The sequence below is a fragment of the Rousettus aegyptiacus genome, unplaced genomic scaffold (assembly GCF_014176215.1).
Source record: "Rousettus aegyptiacus isolate mRouAeg1 unplaced genomic scaffold, mRouAeg1.p scaffold_m13_p_21, whole genome shotgun sequence".
Classification (NCBI taxonomy): Eukaryota; Metazoa; Chordata; class Mammalia; order Chiroptera; family Pteropodidae; genus Rousettus; species Rousettus aegyptiacus.
Window position 1 is genome coordinate 90,682 of NW_023416297.1, and position 26,623 is coordinate 117,304.

Below are 26,623 nucleotides of genomic sequence, written 5' to 3' on the forward strand. Positions count from 1 at the left end.
CAAGGGAGTCCAAAATGTTTAAGTTATTAAATCAAATATACAGAGTGATTCATTTAATATGTACACATTTACAAAAATGCACTTTCACGAGGGGGGGGGGGGCCGGGGCCAGCGGGTGGGCAGTGGCCTGGTGCCCACGGCACACGTTGACAGTTGCGAGGGGAGAATCTGTGTGAAGGCACTTGTCACCAGCGTCAGCACTGCCACCGCCCCGGGGGAGAGCAGAGCAGTCAGGAAGGGCACTTCTGAAACCACAGTTGAGAGGCCGCTGGAGCGCGTGTCCCCAGCGGGAGTGACGGGAGGGGCTCCTCCCCCCCCCCACCCCTGGGCCCCGCGGGCCCAGGGCCTCGGGCGCCACCGGCAGCCACGTTCCCATCAGCGCCGCGGGCCACGGGGCCTACCAGCTCCTTGGCCTGGAGCCACTGTGGACCCCGCGTGAGGAATAGAAAGGAAGGTTCTGTAAACAGCGCACCACCGCGGACCCGACGGCGGGAACGCGCGCCGCCTGCTCGCCCGGCCGCCCGGCCGCCCGGCGCGCGCACACGCTGCGGGCACGGCGACTCCGCGAGGACGCGCACGGCATTCCGCCGGGCGGCTGGCGAATAATTTACACAAGGTCCAAGAAACGTAGAAAATAAACATTTGTTTTTGGTTTTTGGTGGGTTTTTTTACACAAAATAAAGAAACTATGCACACGGCCTGCGCCTCCTACGGCCGGGCGGGGTGCCGGCTACTCCTGGCCGGCGTGGCGCGCCTCGCCGGCGCTCCTGACCGCACGGTTGTCCACTTTGGGGCCCGCGGCCCAGCGGGCCGGCCTCGCGGGCGAGCCGCCGGGCTCTTTGGTGAGTTTGTGCGCGAGGAACTTCTCCACCTCCAGGGAGTCCTCGTCCCCGCTGCTGGGGGCCGCGGCGTCGTCGTCCGCGCCGCCCCCGGGGGCTGCGGGCCCCGGCAGCGCCTCGCCCGCCCTGCGCGGCGGCGGCGTGAAGTTCTTGCAGGGGCACAGCGTGTCCTTGCGGCCGCCGGGCCGCCCGATGGGGTTGCGGATGGGGTTGAGCGGGGCCCACTGGTTGTTGGCGGCCTCCTCGCGCGGCGGCCGGCTCCGCTCCCGCTCTTTCCTGCGCTTGCGGGTCCACCAGACGCACACGGCCATGCAGGCCACGCACAGCACGCTGAACACGCCACACAGCACGGGCACCAGCAGGCCTGGGCGGGCGGGGGGGGGGGGGGGGCGGGGGGTTGCGGTGTTTGTGGCCCGGCTCCACCCCGCCCCTGCCCCGCCCCGCGCCCACCCCCGCTTACCTGCGGATGAGCCTCCCACGACCGCTGTCTCCACCTTGACCTCGGTGACGGCCAACAGCAGCGAGCTGTTACCCCGCTGGGTGATGGCGGCCACGATGGCGTGGGCAGCGCTCTGGATCAGGCTGCTGTCCGGCGGGTCCCACGCGGGGCTGAAGGACTGTGGCAGAGGACAGGGCTCAGGCGTGTGCCCGCCCCCTGCCGGGCAGCAGGGGACAGCGAGGCCCCATCCAGCTGCGCACAAAGACGCGGCCTGCTTGAGGTGCGGCCCCCACTGGCCAGTTCAGACAGATGAGGGGAGCTTGACTTGCCCTCCCCACTGACGGCTGGCATCTGGGGCAGGAACGTCAAGCCCGGCCTCTACCCGCACAGCCCGCGCCCTGAGGACCTGGCTCCACCTCTCCCACCCCCCACACCCTAGCCACAGCCTTGCCCTGTGGTTACCAGCTCACAGCTGACGCCTACCCCGGCCCCGAGAGCACTGCCCAGCCGAGGGCCCAGGCAGGTGCCCATAATGGAACCGGACACCCCAGAGACGACCTGAGCCCCTAGGCTCCCCTCCTGCTGCAGACACAGGGGAACATAGAACCTGCAGGGCAGGGGGCCGGGCGAGGACGAGGCTGCACTTGGGGCTTCGCCACCTACATCCCTGCCCGCCCTGTCCGGTCAAGCAGGCCCCTGGCCTAGGCGCCTGGCACCCCAGCCCAGCCCAGCCCTTAGAGTCGGCCCCGGCATCCCCAGTCCAGGTCCCGGGAGCGCCCGATGGAAGGACCCCCGGTCGTCGCAGCCCCAGCCCGCAGCCCCCAGTCCTGGGGTGTTCTCATGCCCTGACGTCTGCCTGCCCAGGACCCTCCAGCTACACCTCCTCGCTGTCCACCCCAGACCCTGGTCACTGTCCTTCCCTCTCGGGGTGCTGCGTCCGTGCCCCATCTCCTGCTGTCGTCTGGGGGCCTCCCGTCACTCCAGGGAGCCCCGCCCAGAGTCCCAACCTCCACGGCTCCAGGCGCCAGATGCGAGAAGGGGCACGTTCCAAGTCCAGGGTCCCTGTCGACATTGTGCCCACGTGGCCGCAGAGACCCTCCAACCAGAGCCTGCGCCGGTCCTGTGGGTGGCTGGCCTGGTGCCCCCCCCCCACTCCATGCCACGTGGAGCCCATCCCCGCCCCCCATGCCACGTGGAGCCCAGCCCCCCCACGCCACATGGAGCCCAGCCCCCGCCTTACCTGCAGACAGGTCTTGGCCCCCGCCAGCCTGCCCCCTTTGCTTCATCTCAGCAGACGGGACGGGTGACCCCACACTAGACCCCCTGGGCCCACGTTCCTTGAGAAGCCAGCCGCGTGGAGCGCTGTGGACCCTCTCCCTCGTGCCCAAGCCCCTCCTGTCCACAGCTCCCTCCTGGTCCCTCCAGCCCCTGCTGCCCCAGCTGCTGCCCAGTGCAGGGCCCAGCCTTCCACTGGCACGCACCCACCCATTGAACTGCTGTCCCTGGATTCCTGGCCGTGGCTGACCCCCACCCCACCCAGGCCCCCGTCCAGGCTCTGCCAGCCTCCATGAGGACGTGGGAGGTGCTCCAGCCGGCCCCACGCGATCGCAGCGGGGGTGGACCCTGCGTCCATGGGCCACCCAGGGACCGGCCTGGCTGGGCCAACGTGCCCAGCACCCTGCAGCGCCACACACGGAGCAGAACCCAGAGCGGCAGCCGAGCGAAGGCAGCCGCGCTGCCCCCAGCACTCACCATGGCCACCTCCACAGCGCTGGCCCCCGAGGACGGCCGGTCACAGAGCAGCACGAGCAGGCGGTCTCGGGCCACCATCCTCGTGGCTGGCAGGGCACGAATCCCCGAGCAGATGGCCCCCACCGTGGTGCCCTGGACAGAGAGAGGCAGCATGTGAGCAGGGCCCGCTCACCCCCACTGGCCCCGAAGAACGTGGCAGGACACCTTACAGCCCATCTGGGGACACAGAGCAGGGATGCGGGGGTCCTGTCAGGAGCCAGTTCCTACCCAGGACGCACACTGCCACCCCAGTGCCCCCCACCCAGGAAGCAGCTCCACCGCAGGCCCAGGGAGTGGGGTGGGCAAGGTGGGGCACCCCCGACCCCATCCTCCAGGACTCCCACCACAGCCCTGCCCACAGAGCCTCACGACCCCCCCCCCCCCAAGGAAGACACCCAGGCCCCTGGGACGACTGGACAGACACCTTGGCCAAAGCCCCCTCCCAGCCTCGGCTGCTGCCCCACAGGGCACACAGGGCTCAGTGGCCCTCGCGTCCGACCCCTGGCCAGGTGACCAGCCACAGCTTCCCCAACTGCACGGGGCTGAGCTGCAGTCGGCGTGGTGGGTGGCAGACAGCGGGTGCCTCGGCCCCGTGCGGGCACGTGGGTGCCGGCCGCCAGGCGGCTTACCTGGGGCACCTGGGCGCGGTCGAAGTGCAGAGTTAGGCGGGCACAGTTGCGGTCCAGGTGGCCGGAGCTCGGCAGGCAGGATGTGCTGGGCAGCGGGGGGCCCGCGGAGCCGCACTCGCCCCAGGCTGCACATGGCGGCTGCAGGCACTGGCCCGGGGCCTTCTCCTGGCACCACTGCCCTGCTGGGCACTGGGCGCTCGGGCTGTCCGGCCGGCCAGTCAGCAGGCAGGGCTTCCACCCACACCACACCTGGGTCAGGCACACACGCAGGGAGGGACACGGGCCACGCGCAGGAGGACCCCGGACACGTGCGGGCACCGGGCAGAAGACAGACGGTCAGGTCGGCACGTCTAGGGCCACGGCCAGCCCACCGCCCTGGGCCCCGGGCTGACCCTAGCTCCCTCTGGAAAGGGCCAGGCCATAGCAAGGCGGTCCCGAGGGAGGGCAGGGCCAGTGGCTCACAGGCCCAGGGCTCCTGGAGCCTGAGCAGGGTCAAGCCTCAGTTTCCCCAACTGCACAACAAGGCAGGGAGCCTAGCTGTGCCAGAGCCCCCTTCCCTGGCCTAGTCCCTGCCAGCACCAGCTCCCAGGTCCCACAGCATAAGCCTTGGGGTCACGGACAGGGGCACCAGGGCTTCAGACCCAGGCAGGGCAGGCTGCTTGTGGGGGCCTCTTGGGTGGGGACCCCTGGCACCTTGCTGCAGTCCCGGTGGCCATCCAGGCAGCGGCAGCTGTTACAGTCCTCCACCCAGGAGCTCCCGTGCGGGAAGGGCAGGCCCTGTGACCAGCAGGGCCTCCCGAACACGATCACTGTGGGGACGGGGGGCGGGCTCAGCGGTGGGCGCCACGGCCTGGAGGCCCAGCCTGGCCCTCGTCCCGCCTGCACAGCCCCCTGGCACGGTGCTCCCCACCTACCGTCCTGGCACCGGGGGCCAGCCCGGCCCGGTGGGCAGCTGCAGCGGTAGCCGTTGATCTCATCCACGCACGTGGCCCCGTAGGCACAGGGTGCCGACTGGCACTCGTCGATGTCTGCAGAGACAGGGGCCGTGTCAGCTGGAGCAGCCGTCCCCAGGCCAGCTCGGGGCTCGGCTTGCCCTGTGGGGTCTCTGAGCTGGGCCTGGCACTGGCGCTGTCACCGGCCTCAGGCTCAGCACCCTCTTCTGACCCTTCCTATGACACGATGAGCAGAGGCCTCTGGGGAACAAACACTTCGGCCTGCGGCCTTAGGGGCAGCGCCGTCCGCCGGGCAGGGGCGAACATGGGTGGTCAGCAGGGCACAGACAGGGGGAGAAACTGAGGCTTGGACAAGGCCAGAAGTGGTCACGTCCACACCGTCCTTCAGGGTGCATGAGCCCTCGTGACCCCTGGCCCGACAGCAGGGCTGGGAGGAGCCCCCAGAGCTGGGGACCTAGCGCCCTGCCCGCCCGGCCGCCCCGGGCCTCACTGATGCGGCAGTCGGGGCCGGCGAAGCCGGGTGCACACGCGCAGCGGAACCAGTTGACGCCATCGATGCAGACGCCGCCGTTGTAGCTGCAGGGGACAGGGCGCGTGTCAGGGGGCCCGGGGCTCCAGCTCCCGGCCCGCCGGCCCCCGCCGCCGCCACTCACCAAGGCAGAGGGCTGCAGTCGTTGGTATCTGCGTTTGAGGTGAGAGACAAGAGGTCAGCACGACCTCTGCCAGCAGGCGCCCCCATGCTCGCTGTGGGCGCCCGGACACGTGGGGCAGGCAGACCTGCCCTGGCCACACCAGCCCACCACGACCACGCTGCGGGGCCAAGGCGGGCAGGGGTGGCTGCAGGAGGAGGAGCCCCGGAGGGGCCGGTCCTGGGGATGCCTTCGGTTGGGGCAGGGGGCGGGCACCTGCTGGCAGGGAGGACCAGGGTGCCTGGGGAGGGGATGAGGCTGCAGAGCCAGGGGAGGGGGTCGGAGGCAGCAGGGCAGGCCCTGGGGTGTGACTGTGCTTTGCTGGACAGATGTGAAGGGTGCAGGTCAGGCCTCCCCGCCGCTCACATCCCCTCCCGCATCCGCGCCCCGCCGAGCTCACTGTGCGTGCAGGTGCGGCCCTCCCAGCCATCGCGGCAGAGGCAGGAGAAGGAGTCCCCGCTGCCCACGCACGTGCCGCCGTTCACACAGGGATTGGGCAGGCAGCTGCTGTTCTGGGCTGTGAGGGGCACGGAGGAGGAAGGGGCCTGCTCATGGGGCACTAGGCAGGCGGTGGACCCGCACCGCGTCCCAACCCTCCAGAGGCATGGGCCAGCAGCGGGGCCCGCACGTCTGGGGGAGCAGACTGCCCTGGGCCGCGGCCGCCAGTCCCCCTCACCAATGCTGCAGGTGCTGCCCTTCCAGCCGGGGAGGCAGGCGCAGAGGAAGGTGTCGCCTTGGTCGTAGCAGGTGCCGCCATTGCTGCAGGTGTTGGCGTCACACTGGGACTCGCCTGCGGGACACAGGTGGCTGAGCGGCCAGGCCGCCTCGGGCAGGGCACGGGCGGGGCGCGGGCGGGGTGTGGGTGGGCAGCCCACTCGGGCGGGGTGCGGGCGGGGTGCGGGCGGGGCGGGCGGGGCGCAGGTGGGGTGCAGCGGCAGTCAGCAGTGGGGCGAGCGGGGCGCAGGCGGGGTGCAGGCGGGGCGGGCGGGGCGCAGGCGGGGTGCAGGCGGGGTGCAGGCGGGGCGGGCGGGGTGCAGGTGGGGTGCAGGCGGGGCGGGCGGGGCGCAGGCGGGGTGCAGGCGGGGTGCAGGCGGGGTGCAGGCGGGGTGCAGGCGGGGCGGGCGGGGCGCAGGCGGGGTGCAGCGGCAGCCAGCGGCGGGGCCGGCCGCACTCCACTCACGCGAGTGGCAGGTCTTGCCCTTCCAGCCGTCGTCGCACACGCAGTAGAAGTCGTTGACCAGGTCGTGGCAGCGGCCGCGGCTGTGGCAGGGGTCAGGGAGGCAGTCGTTGGGATCTGGGGGCGAGGACGCCGGTCAGCAGCGGGTCAGCGGCACTCGGGGCGGGTCCGGGAGAGGAGGCCGGGCAGCCGGCCGGGACCAGGCCTGAGGACGCGGGCGATGCCCACACCCAGCTCACAGAGGCGCGGCCACGGGGACGGCGGGCGGCCGGCGGGGCCACTCACTGGTGTCACAGAGCTCGCCCTCCCAGCCGCTGGGGCAGAAGCAGCGGAAGGCGTCCACCTCGTCGATGCAGGTGCCGCCGTTGTGGCAGGGCTGGCCCAGGCAGTCGTCCACGTCTGTGGGGGGCAGGCGTGAGCAGGTCCCGCCGCGGGCCCCGCCCTGCCCCGCCCCGCCCACGGCCACTCACTCTCGTGGCAGTAGGTGCCAGTGAAGCCGCTGTCACAGACACACGAGAAGTTGCCCCCGGGCTGGCTGACACAGTGTCCGTGGGGGCCGCAGGGCATCCTGCCGTCCGGCCAGAGTCCCGCCTGCAACCCGCAGCCGTCGATCACTGCAGAATCGGGGAGGGGTCAGCCCGGCCCCCGCCTCCGCAGGCCCGGCCCACACGCCCACCGCCGCAGGCCCGCGGCGCCCACCCACCTCCGCAGGCCCCGCCGGGGCACGGCTCCCGGGGCACCGAGCAGTTCTTGCCGCCCACGTCGTCTGGGCAGGCGCAGTAGTAGTCGCCGTCCAGGCTGTAGCAGCGGGCCCCGTGCTGGCAGGGGTTCGGCTCGCAGAAGTCAGTGTCCACCTGTGGTGGGGGCGTCCGTGAGGCCCAGCCCACCCGGAGGGCCTGGGAGAAGAGCCAGTCAAGAAAACCCTGGGGACCGGGCGCTGTCAGCCTGGACACCGGGGCCTCTGGGCCGGAGCCTGAAGGACATCCCGCCCGAGACGGTCTGGGCTGGTCAGCCGGGCGGAAACACCTGGGGGCCACCGCCCCTCCCGCCGCCGCGCCGCGCCACAGCCGGCTTCCTCTGCCTCCGCAGGCGGCATCCGGCCCTCGCCCCTCCTGCTGGCAGGAAGGCGGCTCCTGACCCTTTTCCCCAACATCACGGCCGCCCTGAGCCCGGGCCGTGGGTCCTCCCAGGATGCACCACCGCCCAGCAGGGACCGCTACCACGGGCCCAGGACGCCTGCTGGCCAGGAGCCCGCCCCGCCAGCCGCTGCGGCCCCACTGCCCTGCCGGCAAAGGCCGGGGCCGTCAGAGGGAGGCGAGTGTGAACCCCTCGAGGCACCCCAACTCCCTGAGACCCACGCATGGCATGTGCAGCCTGACCCCCATCCAGGGCCCCCCATCAGGCCGCCCCATGCTCCTCCCTGCCAAGGCCACGTGCTCTGCAGTCGGGGTTGGGTAGACAGAGCCCCTGTGCGGCCGGCTGACCTGATAGGCTGCTCATCGCACACAGGGCCCCTTCCCCCTCCCCCCACCCTCTGTGCAGCCAGCACCTGGGCTTCGGGCTGAGCCTGAGACACTCTTGGGGTTGCCCCCCCACTGCAGTCCCCCCGGTGACTCGGGTTGCCCGGGCGCGGCGCACACCGACCTCGCAGAGCGGCCCGGAGAAGCCGCGCGGGCAGTGGCAGCGGAAGCCGTCCACCAGGTCCTCGCAGAGGCCGCCGCGGCAGGGGCTGCTGGCGCACTCGTCCAGCTGCAGCTCGCAGTGCCGGCCCCCAAAGCCCCTCGGGCAGACGCACTGGTAGCCATGAACCAGGTCCTAAGGGGTGGGCGGGCGGCAGGTGGGCCTCTCGAAATGACCCCCAGTGGGCAGCCCTAGCCCCGTGCCCTTCCCACGGTGGGAAGGGACAGAGGGCAGGCCACACCTTACCTTGCACGTGCCACCGTGCTGACACTGCCCGGGACAGTCGTTGACGTCTGGGGGACAGGGGCCGAGTCACGGGCAGGTCCGCAGCCTCCCCGCCCCCCCGCCTGCCGCCTCCGCCTGCCGCCCCCGCCTGCCGCCTCCGCCTGCCACCCATACTGACTGATGTGGCAGTTGACGCCCTTCCAGCCCGGGACGCAATCACAGTAATAGCCACCAATCAGGTTTTTGCAAGAAAAAGCATTAAGGCACGGCTCCCCTTCACACTCATTGGCGTCTGTGAACGAGACAAGGGGGAGCGGTGGGGCCCAGGCCCCACCTGCCCCGTGCCTGGCGCCCGCAGCCCAGAGCAGCAGCAGCAGCAGCAGCGGCGGCGGCGGCATGCACAGCGCGCAGACCATGCTCACCCGGGCTCCGCGGGGCCCTTACCCAGCTGGCAGGTGGCCCCCACCCACTGCTCAGGGCAGATGCACTCGAAGCCGTCCACCCGGTCCACGCAGGTGCCCCCCGCCGCACAGGGGTTGGAGGCGCACTCGTCGATGTCTGCAGAGCAGAAGGAGAGGCACGGAGTGGGTGGGCGGGGACGTGCGGGGCCTGCCTGGGGACGGGGGGCCGCATGCCCGGGTCCTCCTGTCAGCCCTCTCCTGGACACTGGCTCCACAGCCGCAAGTGGGGACTTGACCGCTGCACCCCACCCCCAGGGCGGTCCCGCCACCCACCCACCAGACCCTGCACTGGCCCCCCCCCAACATGCTGAAGTGGGCGCTCACCCAGGGCACAGGTGAGCCCACTCCAACCAGACGGGCAGTGGCACTCGAAGCCAGAGGCCACCTCGTGGCAGGAGCCGCCGTTGGCGCAGGGGTTGGAGGCGCAGGCATGCTCTGCTGCGGTGGCAAGCAGAGGCGGTGGTGGGGGCGCGTGGAGGCCGGCCCCCACCCGCACCGGCCCTGCCCCCCACGCCCCCAAGGCCACAGGCGGGGTGAGGAGCGCCCAGGGCAGAGGCGAGGGAGGGGGCCGGGCCGCGGCCGCTGGCCGCCCGACGTACCGCGCTCGCAGTTCTTGCCCGCGTAGCCGGCCGGGCACGCGCAGTGGTACTGGTCGGGCTCGGCGTTGATGCACGTGCCCCCGTTGGTGCAGGGGTGGTGGCTGCCACAGTAGTTCAGGTCTGGGGGCAAGGGCGCGTGCTCAGGGCACGGCCCCGCCCCGCCGCCTGCCCCGCCGCCCGCCCCGCCGCCCACCTCCCCCAGGACGTGTGGGCCTCGGCCGCCCCGCCGCCCGCCTCCCCCAGAACGTGTGGGCCTCGGCCGCCCCGCCGCCCGCCTCCCCAGGACAGCTGAGTCTCGGCCGCCCCGCCGCCCACCCTGCCGCCCGCCCCGCCGCCCACCTCCCGCCTCCCCCAGGACGTATGGGCCTCGGCCGCCCCGCTGCCCGCCCCGCCGCCCGCCTCCCACCTCCCCCAGGACGTGTGGGCCTCGGCCGCCCCGCCGCCCGCCCCGCTGCCCGCCTCCCCCAGGACGTGTGGGCCTCGGCCGCCCCGCCGCCCGCCCCGCCGCCCACCCCGCCGCCCGCCTCCCCCAGGACGGCTGGGCCTCGGCAGCCCCACCGCCCGCCCCGCCGCCCGCCCCACCGCCCCCGCTACCTTTGTTGCACAGCAGGCCGCCCCAGTTGACCTCGCAGTTGCACTGCCAGGGCTCCACGCAGCTGCCGTGCACGCAGCCCGGGTACGGGACGCACTCGTCGCAGAACCTGCCCTGCCAGCCGTAGCTGCACCTGGGGAAGGCCAACGGCTGTGGGGCCCGGGGTGTGAGGGGGCACCCCGGGAGCAGTGGCCGCTGCCAGGGCGGCATGGGGACGCAGGCGCAGGGTCACGCGGGCCACCCCCAGGGCTGGCAGCCTAGGCCTTTCAACAGGAGCAGGCCTCGGGCCAGGTGGGGTTGCAGCTGGCGCGCCCGCCGGCCCGCACGGCCGCAGGCGCTTCCCGGCCGGCCGCTGAGGACAGTGGGCCGCAGCTGTCCAGTCACTTCTCCCTGAGCTATTTTGGGATGTAGCTCCAAGCAGGGCCCCAAGAGCAGGCGCCGGGAAAGGGAGGCCCTGCGGGACCCCGGGAAGGAGTGCCAGCTGAACGTGCCCGGTGCCGCCGGGGGCCGGTGGCATCCGGTTGGAGCAGGCCGGCAGCACGTCGCCGAGGGCTCCTGGCCCAGCCCTGGCCGTGTGACCTTGGGCACGGCTCGAGACGTCACTGAAACCACGAGTGGTAACCTCTGTCCCAACAAAGCCCCACCAAGGGCCCATCTCACAGGGCACCGAGGGCCACGGGCTGCACCCAGGCAGCCCTGTGAGAGGCCAGACTCAGGATGCTACCTGACCCAGGAAGTCACTTGCTCCCTGGCAAGTGGCCTTAAGAGACCTCTTGGCTCCAAGGCCACGCCCCCATGCTGTGGGCCAGCATCCCCTGGGGAAGCCATTCAGGAGGAGGGGCCCGCGGCCAGGGCGGAAAAGGCTCCCGAGGCCATCGCTCAGGCCCCATCCTGGGCTGTGGCTGCCCCAGGCACCTCACAGTGGACAGAGGCCGGGCGCCCTCCCAGGGCTGATTGGGAGACACCGCCATCGGGGGGACACCCGCCATCCTTGGGCAGACACCCTGAGGCCCGGGGGCTGCCCTTCGGGTGCTGAGCAGGACCCCAGGAGCCCCCTTCCTAGGGGGAGGAATGACACGCACCCGCCACGTGAACTCATTTCGGTAGAGGAGGGAGCCGCAGCCCTTCCTGGGCCGCCCAGGCCCCACGCCATCGCCGAGGACGCTGGCGGCTCAGCTGGGACAGGCTGGGGAGACTGAGGCTGAGAAGGGGCTCCGCCGTCCAGCCCCCATGCGGGGGGGGGTCTGTGCCAGTGTGGGCTGTGCCTCACCGCTGGACCCTCCCCCCGGTGCTGTGGGAGACCAGGCTCGGGCAGGGCCCTGGCGCCTCGGGTGGCCAGAGTGGTCCCAAGTGCGTGCTCCCGGCCTTGGGTGGGGCAGCCCCCGCCAGCCCCCGCCTCCCAGCTGCCCCAGCCCCAGAAGCCCAGAAGCCGGGAGGAGGCGGCCGGAAGGCAGGGCCATCTCGGCAGCATCCTGTGGGGCTGTCCTGCCCTGAAACCCGAGCCCTGAGCCACGGGAGCAGCTGGGCCTCACCCACAGGCCCCTGAGAGGGTGGCGGGGGCGCACCTACCCCTGGGCGGCCCGCAGGCCTCTGTCCCCAAGAGTCCCGCCTCCCAGTTTCCTGCAAACCCACGCCCACGGGGAGAGGGGCAGAGACCCGCCCCCCAGGGCCACGGGCAGCCACGGAGGTGGGCACGGCACGCGCCGCCCAGCCTGGTGTGCGGGGCGGAGACCCGGCCTGCTGACCGCTCCCTGTGCTCACCTCGCAAGCAGAGCGCGGGCCCCCTGCCCTGGCGCGACCAGCCCCACACTCACCCTCCCTCCAGAATACAGCTCCTGGGGGTGCCGGCCCCCAAGGCACGCGCCCGCCCCGGACCAGGCCTCACCAGGCACCCTGTCACCCTGCTGTGTCGCCAGCCCTTGGGGCCCACTGGACTTGGCTGAAACCCGCCAGGGTGAGCGGCTGGTGGGCGAAGCCCCTGCCGCCTCCCCGAGCAGCCTGCCCGCGCCTCACCCCAACGGGCCAAAGCCACTGCACAAGCACAGGGGTCGCTGCCCCCTTCCTGGTCCGACTCATCCCCGTGACCCTGGGGAAGGCCTCTCACGTCTCCGCACCAGCGTCCTCGTCTGAAACGTGCGTGTGGAAGGAAACCCACCCTTCGGGGGTCCCGAGGTCAGTGAGACCCCAAGCCAGGGCAGAGGGCACCTCTCACCCCCAGCCGCTCACTCCTCTGCTGACTCGCAGCCCCACCCCCAGGGCCAAGAGCACCCACGGGGCCCTGGCCCCACGTCCCCAGCCGACCTCACGGACCCCGCTGTGTGTGCCTGCTGCGCCCAGCAAGGAAGCCCTGCCCCCCGTCCAGCTGCACGTCCCTGCTCCATCCCGGCCCGACCCGCCCGATCCGGGACCTCGGATGGCGCCTGCTCTCCTCCGCAGCCTCCACCACGGGGCCCTGGAGGCCGGTCCTTTGGCCTCTTCTCTCCATCTGCCTCCGACCTGGGGCTCTGAACCCCGCCTGAATGCCACAGGAGCCCCAGTGTCTCGGGCCGGCCGTGCCCACACACCCCTGGCAGGGGGCAGGGAACACGTCCCCCTCCAACCCTGACCTGCCCTCCTCCACCCTGCCCGCCCCCCACAGCCCGGCCCGCCTGCCTCTTCCCCATGGCAGCTGTCCTGGCCCGTCCGGCCCGCCTCGCCAGCTCTGAACTCTCCGGCGGCCCCTCTCCCCTGCTGGGTCCCGCACCCCACTCACCAGCCTCTCCATCCCCTGCCCGGGAGCACAAGCCCTGATGCCCCGTGCACCCGCTCCTCCCGTGCTGTGGCTCTCAGCCTCTGGGCTCTGCCCCTGGCCCCGTTACGTGAAGTGGCCCTGGACACCTTCCTGGCTCCTTGCCCCAATGTCCTTGTGGGGCTATGGCCACTGGGAGCGGCCCAGGCTCTGAGGCCACAGGTGTCGCCGCATGCATCATGAGCTGCACGGAGCAGGGCCTGTGTCCCCGGCGTCCAGCACGGCGCCCCAGCATGGCGGGTACTTGGCCGGCCTCTGCTGAGGGAGGCGTCGGCACGGGACGCCAGGGCACGGAGGGTCGGCACTCACCTGCACTCGCCGGGCACGGCGCAGCCCCCGTGGAGCAGGTTGCAGCCTTGTTTGCACACAGCTGCAACAGAGTGGAGCAGAGGTCGCTGCGGCCGGCCGCGCGGGGCCACTCGCCCCCGCCCGGCCCCGCGCGGCCACACACCTTCCTTGCACTCCCTGCCCATCCAGCCGTCCATGCAGGCCTTGTTGCCGTACTGGTCGCAGCTGTAGTGGCCGAAGAAGTCGTTGCGGGGCCGGCAGAACTTGTTGCAGGCGGGGCTGTAGTAGTTCTCGGCGCAGCGCACGCGGAACTGCAGCTCCAGCTGCGCCACGTGGCCGCTGAAGTGCAGGCTCTTCCAGCGGTCCTCGGGGTTCACCATGCCCGCGTGCGACACCCGCTCGATCAGCAGCTCCTCTTGGGGAGGCGGCAGAGTCAGCCCGCGGGGAGGCCAGCCCGGGCGGCGGGGCGGGCCCAGCGGGGAGCTGGGGGCACCCCGCTCCGGCCCGGCTCCCACACCAGGGCCCCCGCGGGCACGTGTCCACCCCCCGCCCGCAGGACGCCGCTCAGCTGTCCTCCCCGCCTCCTAGTCCGGACCCGCCCTCCCTGGGTCACGCATGTAGCGGGCACCCCGCCCCTGGCCGCTCTTGAAGCCCGCCTGCTCTCCACCCCCGAGGCACACGCCGGCCCAGTGACCCGGCAGCTGGGCCTCCCCTCCGGTCAAGCCACGGGGCGAGCAGGGCTGAGCAGCCAGTGGGGGCCGCGAGGCCATCCCCTGCGCTTCGCTCGGCTGGGATCGTCCCCAGTAAACAGCCAGAGCTCCGTGCGCCCCACCTCCGCTGCCCCGAGCAGAGCTCCCGGCCCTCTGGCCATCCCCCACAAGGCCCTGCGCCCGCCCACTGAGCCCAGCCCTGCCCGGGGGCCTCGCACTGTCACCCTCTCTGGGTTTTTCCAAGCCAGACGCGGGGGGCCCGTCCCCTTGCCCTCCCAGTCCCCTACTGCCACTCCCAGCCCGGCCACTGTCCCCAGCATCATCTCCTGCGGGACCCGGGGCTCAAAGCCTCCCTGGCCTGACCTTGGCCTCGCTGACCTCACCACTGCCCCGGCCATGCAGCCCCACACGGCTCCCCGAACACGCCAGGGTCATGCCGGCCTCGGGGCCTCTGCACGTGCTGCCCAGAAAACCTGTCTGCTCTACCAGCACGTGCCCCGCGGAGCCCCAGGCACGGATCGGCCCGCCAGCCGGCAAAGTGGAGAGGGCCACTGAGCCCCACGTCCCAGGACAGGCAGGCAGAGAGGGGGTCAAGAACCGGGGAGAACTCAGGGGCGCCCTCCTCCACTACGCCACCCAGGTGGCCCCAAACGAGCACGCCCACCAGAATGCAGGCGAGGCCGAGGGCGGGGCGGTCAGCACGGCTGCGCTCATCGCGAACGCAGCCGAGCTTCCCAGCAGCCCGGGCGGGAACGGCCCAGCACGCGAGACCCTCGGGACGGAGGCGCTGTCCTGGCACGGGGCGGGCAGAGGCAAGGCCCCTCGCGGCGGCGCGTCTCTGGGCCGGGCCGGGCGGCCTCCCCGCGCCCCGAGGGGGCCCCGCCGCGGCTCCCCGCGCCCCGAGGGGGCCCCGCGGGCCGGGCGCACTCACCGTCCGGGGTGGTGCCGTTGTCCCAGTCCCAGGCCTCCACGATGAGGGTGAAGGAGCGCTGCGGACACAGGAGGGGCCGTCAGGCGCCCGCGGCCCCGCCCGCCGCCACCGCGCAGGTGCAGCCCACCTGCCGCCAGTGCCCCGCCCCCAAGCCCTCGGCTCTGCAGACAGCGGCTGGCCACCTCTCAGCAGACCCCAAGACGACCCGCCCCCAGAGCGGGGCTGCCCCTGGTCGCCAAGCCTCAGAGGGCTGAGGGTGCTGGCTCCCGTGGCCAGCGGCCCACGCCTGGACAGCCCGACCGGCTCAAGTCAGCAAGGCCCGCAAGGAGAGTGCCCGGGGCTCCCCCAGGCCCTGGCGGGCACACAGAAAACCGCAACGACCAGCGCACCCCTTACCCGGCAGCAAGGAGGGCGGCGAGGGCCCCGGTGCACGCGCGGGGACAGGCCCAGGGGCGCCCGGTGCGGCCTCGGCCACTCCCTCCCCTGCTCCAGGGCCACCGGGCCCTTGACCCCTGGCCGTGACGGTCGTGCCACTGAGTGACCCCAAGACCTTCCGCCGTGGGGGTGTATGGAGCTGGCACGCAGCCCGTCACTCACAGGCACACACGCGCCTGGGATGGGCGAGCCTGCCTCCCTGCCCCCTCCCTGCCCGGGGCCCTGTCCATGCAACTCGACCCCTGTGCCCCAGCTTCCAGCTGCTCGCCCCCTCCCCGGACCCCGGCTGCCCCAGGGCTGCGGGCCCCAGGGCAGGGCCACCTCCAGGCCACAGCCTGCCAGCTTCCTGCCCGAGGGTCCTGCCCGAGGGACCTGCCCGAGGGTCCTGCCCGAGGGTCCTGCCCGAGGGTCCTGCCCGCGGGTCCTGCCCGAGGGACCACGCACTGCACGGCCAGACTCCTCCCAGCACTCAGGCGTCCCAACTTCAGCCCCTGCTGTCTGGCCGCGCCAAGGAACCCCAGTGCTTCTTTGCGGGGGGCCTCGCCCCGACCTCCCCATCACCCGAGTTGGTGCCCCGCGCCCCCTCCCTGGGCTTGCCCCAGCGCCCTGCCCCTCCCAGCGCTCTGACCCACCTATGGGCTGCCAGCCACACCCGGCCACACCCACGGCCTCTGACACGGCAGCCTGGCCCGTGGGGACCCTTCTCTTCCTGCCTTCCCGACGGGACACTTGTTCTCCCTCCCACACAGCCACCCTGAGCCCAGTCTCCACCAGCACCTGCCTCCAAAACACCCAGATGACACGGAGAACCTTGCACCCACCAGCCACCACCCTGAGGCCCACAGCCACCCAGGAGCACAGGCTGGAGCTGGGGAGCCCTCCCCGCCTGCCGCGGGGCTGTCACCAGGCTCTCAGTCCCACCTCCTGCGTCTGCCTGAGACTATGCCCTGCACCGGCCACCGCCCTCCGCCCGGCTGGTGGGCGCTCGGCCAGGCTGCCCATCCTCCAAGGTCCACCTGCAGCCGCTGGGGCCTCTGCACCCTTGTCCATGGGAGCCCAAGTGCCCCCGGGGCTCCGTCCACATCTCCCCCACGCACAGCCCTCTTGGGGGTCCCCACAGCTCCTGCATGCCTCACAGCCACCCCACACGCCCACCGCAACCCCCCGCCAGGAATGCCGCCCCCGGGGTCCCCGCACGCGGGGACAGCTGGACCCCCAGGTCCCCTCCCGGCTCCGCTCGTTGTGTCCATGTGTTGGTTCATTCATTCACTCGCTCGTCGAGCCTGCACCAGGCATGGCCGTCGCCGGGCCCGCGACTCTGCCGTGGCAGACGGATGAGCCGGGGGCTCTGGCTGCTGGGCCACGCGGGGTCGGGGCGCCTCCCAGGGGCGTGGCTGGGGCTGTGGAGAGCCAGGGCGGCACCCAGCAGGACTGCACGTGGGGACCCGGGGTGGGGCAGCACGGAGGCTTCGCTCGGGCTGTGGGGCCAGTTCTGGCGCCCGGCAAAGGGAGCGGCTGCCGGGGGTCTGAGTGAGGCCGGTAAGGTGGGCAGAGACAGGAGCCGGGAGTTGGCGACCAGCTGAGCGCCGGACACGCGCCAGGGTGGGCCTGCGGCCACCACCGCGGGTCAAGTCCCCCAGCAGGGCGGGAGCCCAGGCCCGGGCCGCCTCCCCACACCTGGGCTCCGGGCTCCCAGGAAACCCCACGCCGGCAGCTCAGGTAGGATTACCGCCACCTTCGCCGAGCCCAGGGCTCCGGTTACCTACTCCCGCAGGGGCGTGCACCCGCCCGCCCGCCAGCTGGGCTCCCCACACCTGGACGGCAGGAAGTCACCCAGGGAGAACCTGAGCCTCCCTCGGTGCTGGGCCCCGGCTGCCTCGCCGCCCCCGGGCGGGCCTCCAGGACTCGGCTTCCCCTGAGCAACCGGCAGCCTGTCATCCCTGAGCTTCCTGCCTCCCGGGCCACAGGCCGGCAGAGCAGGAGGGCCAGGGCCGGCGGGCCTGGGCGGGGCCCAGGAGGGACCGAGGTCCCAGGGATAGGCTGGAGTGGGTGCCTGGCAGGGGGGTGGGTGCTGGGGGGGTTACCTAGCAAGCTGGCAGAGGAAGCCGGGTCCCTCCCGCAGGCCTTGGGCGGCCCACCCAGGCCCTGAAGGCTGAGCCGCACCCCTCCCTGCCCTCGCCCTCACCCACCGGCACTGCGCTGGCAGACGCCGGCCCTGCCGGGGACTGCCTCCGCCCTGGCCCCGGCCCCCCCCCCAGGTCCAAACCCTTCAACCGACCCTCGGACGGGGGTGACAGGGCGGCAGCCCAAAGACACGGAAGTGGCACAGGGCACCCCATGGCCCGGGCGCCCCAGGCCTGTGCTCCAGCCTGGCTTCCTCCCCACGGCGCCCACAGCAGCCTCCCGGCCCCCCACGGAGCGGGGCTTGGTGTCTGTCAGTGCCAGGAGCTCTGAGCACAGATACATTTCCTGAAACCCGAGCTTTGGAGAGGCCCAGGCCTCTGCCACCATTGTCACCGGAAGGAGAGGGGAAGGGGCGGCCTCCCCCCAAGGCACTGGGCCCCGGGGCCACAGCAGGATGAATGGACCACAGGCGTACCCCACACAGGAACCCAGATGCCCACGCTCCACAACAGAGACAGACGGGGGCGGCCTGCCGGGGCGTGCACCCCCTCCCCCGCAGGCTCAAGCCCCTGGCTGTGACACTGGCCAGCAGCCCAGGGGCTCTGAGCACCTCCTCACATGGACCTGGTGATATTGCCGCAAAGCCCAGGTCGCGCTGACCACAGTCACACCTGGCACACCTGGGACCTTAGGGATGGACACCTGGCTCATTGGGCATTGGGGGGTGGGCTCCCCGCTCACCGGGGGTCTGAGAGATGGGGACCCCTATTTACCTGAGATTTGAGAGGTGGAGCCCCTGTTCACCTCAAGTCTGAAGAGGGGACCCAGCTGCCGGGGGCCTGGGGATGGGAACTGCGGCTCAGACCTGGGAATCGGAGATGCTTATCTCCCCGCCACCACCTCTAGCTGAGACCCCGACCTGGCTGCCCCGAAAAGCCCCTCGTTGGCCTAGCCTGGGCTCCCACCCAGACACCACAGAGCACCCTGGGCCAGTCCCCGAGAGCCACATCCCTTCCCGTGAAGCCCCTGCCTCCAACCCTCAGGGCCTTCATCCCTGTGAGTGGCAGCCCAGCCCCCACTCCTCCTCCAGCTCCAAGGACAAAGCCCCAGCCCACTCCCCACCACTCCCCAACCCTCCCAGGTCCCCGCTTTGGCCAGGCTGACCCTCACTCAAGCAGGACATCAGGCCCCACTGGCAAGCTGTAGGGGAACGGAGGGGGCTAGCACGCAGAGGAAGCCCTGAGCGGGGGCAGGGCTCTGCCAGTTCCCGGCTCCTGAGGTGGGGGGCCGGGGGCACAGGGAGGGGGGTGCTTCCCACCACTGGGGTGGCACAGGCGCCCACGGACTTCGGCCTGGCACCCTCGCAGGGGGCTTACGCAGTCGCCAAGGCCCCGTGGTTGTCGGGTGCGCTGGGGCCCAGGCCCTCTACCCAATTCCCACCCGACCCCCCAACTGGGGTAGGAATGGCCCTGACTGACCAAAATGCCCCCCACATCCCTGAGCATCTAGAGCTCCCAGGGACTCTGGCCCTCTGCTGGGCAGACAGTGGGGATGGGAGGGGCCTGGCAGGCCGGCACGGGGCTGGGGCTGGGGGCTGGGGGCTGCCTGCAGGAGACCACGGCTTCGTGCCGTCTCGCAGGTGGGAGAGCCGGCCACGGGACCTCAGGCTGGCTGCACGGGCGGCACCGGGGTCAGCCCAGGGCAGCCTGCGTGTGCGGGAGCGCTTCCGGCCTCAGCTAACGCCCACCGCCCACCACGAGGGGCCTGCACAGCGGCTTGCAGGCAGGAAGGCGTCGCCTCCAGCTGGCCGGGGCCCTGGCTGCCACACGTGCGTCCACCAGCCAGCTCCTCCGAGCCCACCCCCCACCAGGCCCCTCCAAACCCTCTAGCAGCCACCTACCACCCCCAGAGAGCTCGTGCACACACACGCACACACGACCGGACGCGGCCTCAGCCCCGCCAACTCAGGGCCAGGCTCCGGGTCGAGGCAGCCGCTGACCCACTGGGAGGGCCGTAAGAGGCAGGGGCATCTGTGAGGTGGGGCCAGGAGAGAAGCAGCTTTCCCACCCCCACCCCCCACCCCCCGCCAGGAACCGGGTCCACAGTTGTAGACGGCACAGACGCAGGCCCAGGTGACCATGGCAGGGTGCAAGGGCCACCCAACCTGCCGGGGGCACGGGCAGGGGCTGGGGTGGGGGGTTGAGGGCTGACCCAGGGTCACCCGAGGCGTGGGGTGTGCAGCGCCCAGACCAGCTACCAGTTCGCTTGCCTCCAGGGGCCCGGCAAGGAGAGGCAGCTCCCCGTACCCCGCCGTGGGGGCCCTCCTTCCGCTCCCAGGCCCCCCTTGTGCCCCCGGCCCCATGGAGCCCGAGTCCCAGCTGGCCCTGGGCAGGAGCCCAGCACCCTCCAGGCCGAAGGCCTGAGGCGGGGCCCAGCCACTCCTCAGTCCCCAGGGAGTCTGGGCACAGTCCTTGCTTTCTCCAGGCAGGACAAATTAAAACCACCGGGTGCCCCAAGTTCCAAATGCACCCTAACTCTTGGTATGGAGCTGGACTTGCCTCAGGCGAGGCCCCGTGGCCCCCCAGCGTACGCTGCCCCACGGCCCCGGGCCCCACCCGCTGCACCCGCCGGGGCACCAGAGGGAACGAGGTGCCGCAGGAGGCCCAGGGCCCGGAGCCCAGGCTCCCAGGGAGGAGAGCCCCGGCCCGTCCTGGCCCACCTCGGGCCGGCCCGTGGGGCCACGAGCCACAAGGGACACGCGTTGGCCCGCCACATTCCTCCAAGGCCTCCCTGCCCCCATGCCAGTGCTGCCAACTCGAGCAGAAAACACATCCTCAGGTAGCGATGTGGAGCGGGCCTGGCGCGCGCCCAAGCGCAGACGGGCTGCGGCCCTGCTCAGACCTGCCTGCTCCCGGCTGAGGGGGCGAAGGCGGCTGATCGGAACTGCCCCAGGCCCTCTGGCCTTTCCATCTCAGAAACACGCCCCCTGTGAAGCCTTGGGGCCAGGGGAGACCCCAGGGGCCAATCAGGCTTGCAAGGGCCGCACGACGGCCAGAGGGCCTGCGGCCGGCCTCCCAAACCAGGGCAGGAGGTCAGAAGGGGTGAGGGCGGGGCACCAGGCGAGGTTGCCTGGCCCACGCTTGGGAGTAGGCGCCAGCACAGGACCGAGAGGCGGGGTGGAGGTCGAGACCCCCACAGGGCAGGTCCCGCTGGCCCCACCATACCCCGCCTGGCCTTCGCCCCAGAGCCAGGCGCTGGCTGGCTCGGCCAGATGTTTTCAGTTGGGTCAGGCACCCCCGGCACACCTGGCACCCCCCTCCAGCTACCCCCATTTACAGGCCCTCCCCCAGGGCCTCCCAGCTGCTCTGACTCTGCACATGGGAACCCCCCTCGCCCAGCCTCCGGCCCGCAGCGCATACACTGCCGGGTGCCAGGCTGTTTCAGAAAACAGCTGCATCAGGCGCCGGGCACCCGGGCCTGCGGCCTACGCTCTCGCCAACCCCAGCCCTCGCCCACCACGGCCGGGGCAGCCCACATCCCTCCCGGCAGCCCCAGGTCCAGGGCTCCTGCCTGACTGACCACCCCACAAACCTCTCCCAAAGGAAAACACACCCAAAAACCCAAATGCAGACAGTGCCACCAGTCACAGCACCAGGGCCCATCTCCTTCCCTGGGGGGCCCTGGGCCAGCAGCGCCGGCTGCAGCCAACACACACGCATTAAGCCCTCCTGAGCCCGGCCCCCCCATCCCGCCCGCCCGAGTCGCCCCCACCCCCGCCTCACCCCCGGGCATCCAGGAAACGGCAGGGCGGGCGCAGGCTGGCTTGCGGCCCGAGGAGGCTCCGCTGAGGCCTGCCCCATACCAGCCCTAGCACGCGCGCCGCACATGCCTCCGCGGCCTGCCTGGGCTCGGGGCGCCGCGCCGCGCCTCCCCACCCGGGCAGACACGCGCAGGGCGACGCAGGCACACGCCGCGAGCCGCCGCGCACGCGGGCCGCTGCCATCCCGCCCCCGCCCCCGCCGCGATCCCCGCGCGCCCACGTGGCGGGGTGCGGACCCGGTCCCACGGAGCACGCGCCGGGGGTCTGCCCGGCGCGGCGCCCCCTGCCGTTCCGGCCCCGTGTAGGTGCGCGCGGCCGCACGCAGGGCGCGGGCCGCAGGTGCCGAGGGGCTGCAGGCAGGGCGGGGGCCGGGGCGCCGAGGGAGGGGAGGGCTGGGGCGCGGGGTGGGGGCGCACGTACCGGCCAGGCGAACTGGAAGGGGATGACGACGAGGCCCGGGTCCTGATCGCCGCCAGCCCGGGCCCGTGCCCGCGCCCGGTCCCCCGCGGCGCCCGCCGGCGGCAGGTAGAAGGAGTTGCCCCCCAGCACGGGCGTGGCGCCGTGGCCGTAGCTGCAGGGCCCCGTGGGCGTCACCTTGGCCTGGTACTCCTTGAGGCACACGCGCACGTACGTGTCGCACTCGTCGTGGCCGCAGCCCCCAGCGCGCGTCGTCCGGCCGTCGCCGTCACAGCAGGCGCCGTTCAGCAGCTCCCCGTTCACGTTCCGCAGCGCGCTCAGCCGCAGCTCGAAATAGCCCATGGGCCGCGCCGCCTAAAAATAAGGCAGAGAGAGAGCGCAGGGAGGCGCGGGCCGGGGTCGGCGGGCCGAGCGCCCCGCCCCCACAGCCCCCGCCGCGGCGCGCACAGGCGGTGCCGCCCGGCCCCGAGGGACGGCCCGGTGCGCCCCGTCCGCGCCCCTCGCTCACCTGCACGCACAGCGCCAACAGCAGCAGCAGCCGCCGGGGCAGGCGCCCCCGGCCCCGCGCCCGCATCGCCGCCTCGACCCCGCTGCCGCCGCCCCTGCGCGCCCGGCCCGGCCTCCCAGCGCCCGCGCGCCCTCCGAGCGCCGGCAGCGGCAGCGGCGGTGGCGGCAGTGGCAGCGGCGGCGGGCGGGGTCGAGGCGGCGCCGCGCGGGCTTGGGCGGCGGCGGGCGCGCAGGGGCGGCGGGCTCGGGCTCGCAGGCGGCTGCGCTCCGGCCCGGCTCCCTCCCGGCGGTGGCGGCGGTGGCGGCGGGTCCCGGCCTCGGCTCTGCGCGCCCGCGCTCCCGGCCCCCACAGCCAACAAGTTCGGGCCGAGACTGACAGCTCGCTCGCCCATTCGTCACCCGCGCACCTGCATATGCATGAGGGGGCGGGGCCGCGCCGCGGGGTGGGGCTGGGGGGGGCCGGGGGCGCCCGGGCTTTAAAGGCGGCGGAGGGCGCCTCCTGCCAGCGCCCGGCCGGGCGCGCGCTTCCCGGAGCGCCGGGGCCGCGGGGGCTCCGTGACGCCTCTGCCGATCCCAGCGAGCGGGAGCTGGCGCCGCAAAGCGGCCTTTCCTCACCCGAGCCCCGCCGGGTGTCAGAAGCCAGGGGGTGGGGCGCCCCCTGAGGTCACCGCCGTGGTCCCCTCCCATCAGTGCGCCGCCGCCGCGCTCCTCGCGGTCCCCAAGGAGAGATGCCGCCTTCTGCACAAATCAGCGCTCGGCCCCCATGCGGGGCGGGCGCGGCCTAGGACCGGAGCCCGGCCCAACCTACTGCGCGCCCCTTTCCCAGCGGAGGGTCCCTCTCCACGCCGTTCCCACCGCCTGCGCGCCGGCCGCAGGGGGCGCTGCTCCCTGCCGACGCCCGTGCCCTGCCCGCCATCCGCTCTCGGGTCGGGCAGCCAGGCAACAAATGTTCCTGGGCGCAGGCTGTGTGCCCAGCTCCGCCCTGGCGCAGGGGTCACCAGGCCATCCCCTCAAAGATTGCTGAAGCTTGGCCTGGGCGTGGGCGAGGGCACTAAAGGCGGTTGCCACACTCCAAAAAGGACGAAGTGAGGGTCGCCCAGAGAGGCTTTCCTGCCGTCCCAGTGGCGAGTGGGGCCCCTCAGTCCCACCTTGTTGCCCCACCTCTAAGGAGCCAATGCCACAGGTCCCCTGTCTCCAGCCTCACCTCCCCTGTGGCAAGCAGCCCTCCCAGAGCTGATCTGGTGACTGCTTTGACCGGTAGAGTCCCCGAGCAGCCCGCACAACTGGGCCATGTTGTCTCCTCCAGCAAATCTGCCCGCATCCTGGGCTGGGTGCTGGGAGTTGGGAGCGCAGGCCCCTGCCTGGAGCTGGTCACTGCTGTGACAGGCGGGCTTCGCATGGAAGGCTTCCTGGAGGAAGAGCACTGAAGGTGGCCTGGTTCAGGGGCTGGGGGCGTGGCAGAAGGAACTCCAGCACAGGCACTGTCCTGTCACTCAGATATGCTGCCCAAGGGCCCAAAGCCTGGGGAATAAGAGCCACCCACAGTGTCACCGCCCCACTCTGCTGAGCAGCCTCTCTGGGGTCCGGGCCTCAGGAGCAGCTGGGGGCCCCTGACGGGCTGGGCCTGGCTCTGCTCGTTTCAAAGGTTCACCTGTCCCTTAGACCCCCCCGGTAGGCCAGGCCAGGACAGGACAGGGCCGGGCACCACACAGAGACCCTGCTGAGCAAGGGCCTGTGTGCCGAGCCCAGAGCCCGCCTTTCCCCCTGGGTGGTGTGAGGGGGCACTGCAGAGGTCTTCCTCTCGGCTCCGGCCTGGGGCAGGTCCACGAGGCCCCAGGAGGGAAGAGGACCCCTCCACAGCTCCAAAGGGCCCGGGATCCCTCCCTGCCCATCCTGCCCATGCCACTGCCCCACTACCCAGGAGACCCTGGGCGCCTCTGCCCCATGCTCAGCCACACAGGGAACAAGGCAGACAGCCGCTGCCTGTCCTGGTCAAGACTGGACGCAGAATTCAGACAAAGAACACAGAGCGGCAAACCGCGAGGACGCGGTGGTGGGGAGGGGTCTGGTGAGGCAGGGGGCGGGCGTTGGCTGGCCAGGTGAGCAGCTGGCGTCAGCCCTTGCTAGAGGTCTGAGCCTGGGGTGCCTGGGGACACGGTGGCCGAGGCAGGGGGCTGGGGGCACAGGTGAGGTGGGGGGTGGTGAGCACCAGGCTGAGCTGTGTCTCCCCGGTGCGTCTTCCTGCTGAGGCCACTGGAAGTCACAGAAAGGAGCTGGGCTGGGCTGGCCTCCACACCCATGACACTCACGAAGATCCATGGCTCCCGGGCAGGGCTGGGGGAGGCCACAGCGGCGGTAGGGCGTGATGGGGGCTGGACGTGGAGGGGCTCCGGCTCGGGGATTCCAGCGCCAGAGAACAGCCCCCCGGGGCCCCCTCCCTCATCCACCTCCGAAGCTTCCTGCTCGCTGGCCAGCGGTGGCAGGACAGGGCCTCGGCTGACCACAGGGCTTGCTGTGCCCCCGCGGCCAGAGGCTGCTGCGCTCGGAGCTCTCTGTCTGCGGGAGGCACCAGTGGGGGACCTCACCCCAGCTCCCCAGCCTGTGAGGGGACGCAGCCTCCCTGGGGCCTGCCCTGCCCTGGCCCATCTGCCTCCCCAGCCCTGGCAGCGGGACCCGGGTGCAGCACTAGGGGTCGGCAGAGCCAGCACACTCGCCTGCAGGGCAGGCTTCCTGCCTCCCTGCCTAGGGTGCCACTCTGCAGGGGACAGGTCTCCCCCCCTCACTGTCCCCTGGCCCCTCCTGCCTCCTCGGAGCCACACTCAGCCCTGTGCCCAGGAGAGATACAAGTCAGGAAGGTGGACACTTCAGACGAGGGCTGGGCGCTGGAGGCTGCTGGGGCGCCCCCTGCAGGAACTGCTGCAGCCTGGGGGGGGGCGGCCAAGACCCAGCGGGGGCCAGGCTGCCCTGCCTCTGCCAGGAAAGCCCCCATCACTGCTCTAGGGCCACAACGCTCCTAAGTCCCCGGGTTCCACCCGCCAAGCCTGGGCACTCTCACGCTGAGCCCCCTGCGCATGCTCTGAGGCGGGTGCTCAGCTTGTGCTGGACACGGTGCTGCTGGGTCGGGGGCCCCTCAGCCTGGCCAGAGGCTTCAGGACCGGGCTGGGGCGCAGGCTGCCCGGCGTTCGGAGGGAGCCGGCTGGGCTCAGGCGCGAGCTGCGCTTCCGCTCGCCCGTGTTCTGGATGCTAAATATAGCGGCCAGGGAGGGGAGTTTCCGGTTACAGCCCCCCCACCCCCCACCCAGCGCCGGGAAATCGATGCCAGCTCCATTAGGCTGAGCAGCACGCCTGCTGACCTGCCCCGTGGGCCACAGAGCAGAGTGAGGGGCTGGCGTGCTCCCAGGTCCAGGGGCCCTGCCCCCCCCACCAGTCAGGAGCCCCCAGCCCCGCCAGGCCAGCCAGAGGGCCAGCGGGGCTCTGGGCGGGGCATTAGGCAGGCTGCAAGGGCGGCAGGCAGGCGGGGCAGCTGGCTGGACAGAGCTGCCCCGGGCCTGGTCCTGGCTGAGCACACCCAGGCTGCCCCGGAGCCCACCGCAGCCCAGCCCGCCGGCTCCCACCCCCACACACCACATGGCCAAGGGCCCCTAGTAGTGTGGCACTCACCTGGCTGCGCTCTCAAGAGGCCCCACCTGGGTCACAGCCGGCATTTGCATATAGGTGGTGCTGCTTAGGCACAGCTTCCTGGGGCGGCGTTGAGTGCCAGCCCCGGAGGCTGTCTGCACCCGGCCGCTCTGGCTGGACTCAGCCATCAGCAGCCCCGGCGGGCAGGCAGGAGAGAGGGACTGGGTGTCCCCCCATTGTGCTCACGGAAAGCACCTGCCCACCCGCCTGGGTCAGCAAGAAGGCGGACCTCGGCGCTCACAGGGCGCCCCAGCCGACAGTGGGGTCCCGCCAGGAGCCTTCACTGCAGCCCAGGGCCCAGTCCTGGGGGGCACTGGGGCACCGAGCACGAAGCCGAGTTCACAGAAAAGCCCCTGGCCACCCTGCGTCCCTGGTCCTCGCGGGGTCAGGGGCCATGACCCAGGCTGCCCCCAACCCATGCCCTAAGGGACTGACCGGAGGGTTTGGGGGGCTCTGGGGAAGGGCCAGAGAGGGTCAGGTTGAGGCCCCACCTGACAGACGCCCGTGGCATGGTGACCAACGCACAGTCCCCGCGGGGGGCTCCAGCCTGCCCATCCCTCGCGGGCGCCCGGCTGGGCGGGCGGCTGTAGCAGCCTCCACCCCCCGATGGGGGACCTGCTTCGCAGGGAGCAGGGAGCATGTGCCCTCCCGAAGGTGCAGCCTGCAGCCCTGTCTTCCTGACAGGGGCTGGCTCCGCACCACCCCGTGGCCCTAGCTCTCTGTGGCCTGCAGCCCCGTGGCCCCATCCCCAGGCCACCGCGCTGCCCTCCGCGAGTGCTGCTTGGTCAAGCCTGTCCCCACGGCTCCTGCCCCAGAGGTAGAGCTGAGGAACCTCGTGGAGAACCTGCCAT

General features: G+C 72.1%; 1 protein-coding gene across 6 annotated transcripts; it reads right to left on the reverse strand.

The window, feature by feature from the left end:
• Positions 1 to 26,577, reverse strand: JAG2 (jagged canonical Notch ligand 2). Of its 6 annotated transcripts, none has more exons than XM_036238182.1 (26): positions 23,299 to 26,577; positions 21,591 to 21,941; positions 14,792 to 14,849; positions 13,314 to 13,565; positions 13,172 to 13,232; positions 10,077 to 10,207; positions 9,483 to 9,602; positions 9,208 to 9,318; positions 8,867 to 8,980; positions 8,601 to 8,714; positions 8,444 to 8,490; positions 8,162 to 8,332; positions 7,221 to 7,413; positions 6,988 to 7,131; positions 6,803 to 6,916; positions 6,521 to 6,634; positions 6,017 to 6,130; positions 5,741 to 5,857; positions 5,305 to 5,332; positions 5,142 to 5,227; positions 4,613 to 4,726; positions 4,392 to 4,507; positions 3,699 to 3,947; positions 3,031 to 3,162; positions 1,300 to 1,456; positions 1 to 1,203 (listed from the first exon to the last, which is right to left on the reverse strand). In XM_036238182.1, the coding sequence occupies exons 1-26, from the start codon at positions 23,491 to 23,493 to the stop codon at positions 731 to 733; spliced, it is 3,876 nt and encodes a 1,291-aa protein (XP_036094075.1). In that variant the 5' UTR covers positions 23,494 to 26,577; the 3' UTR covers positions 1 to 730. The 6 variants fall into 6 exon arrangements, with proteins under 6 accessions (XP_036094075.1, XP_036094076.1, XP_036094074.1 ...); XM_036238183.1 differs by having other exon boundaries at positions 7,221 to 7,371; positions 9,208 to 9,321; XM_036238181.1 differs by having other exon boundaries at positions 9,208 to 9,321.
• Between the last annotated feature and the right edge of the window lie 46 nt (positions 26,578 to 26,623).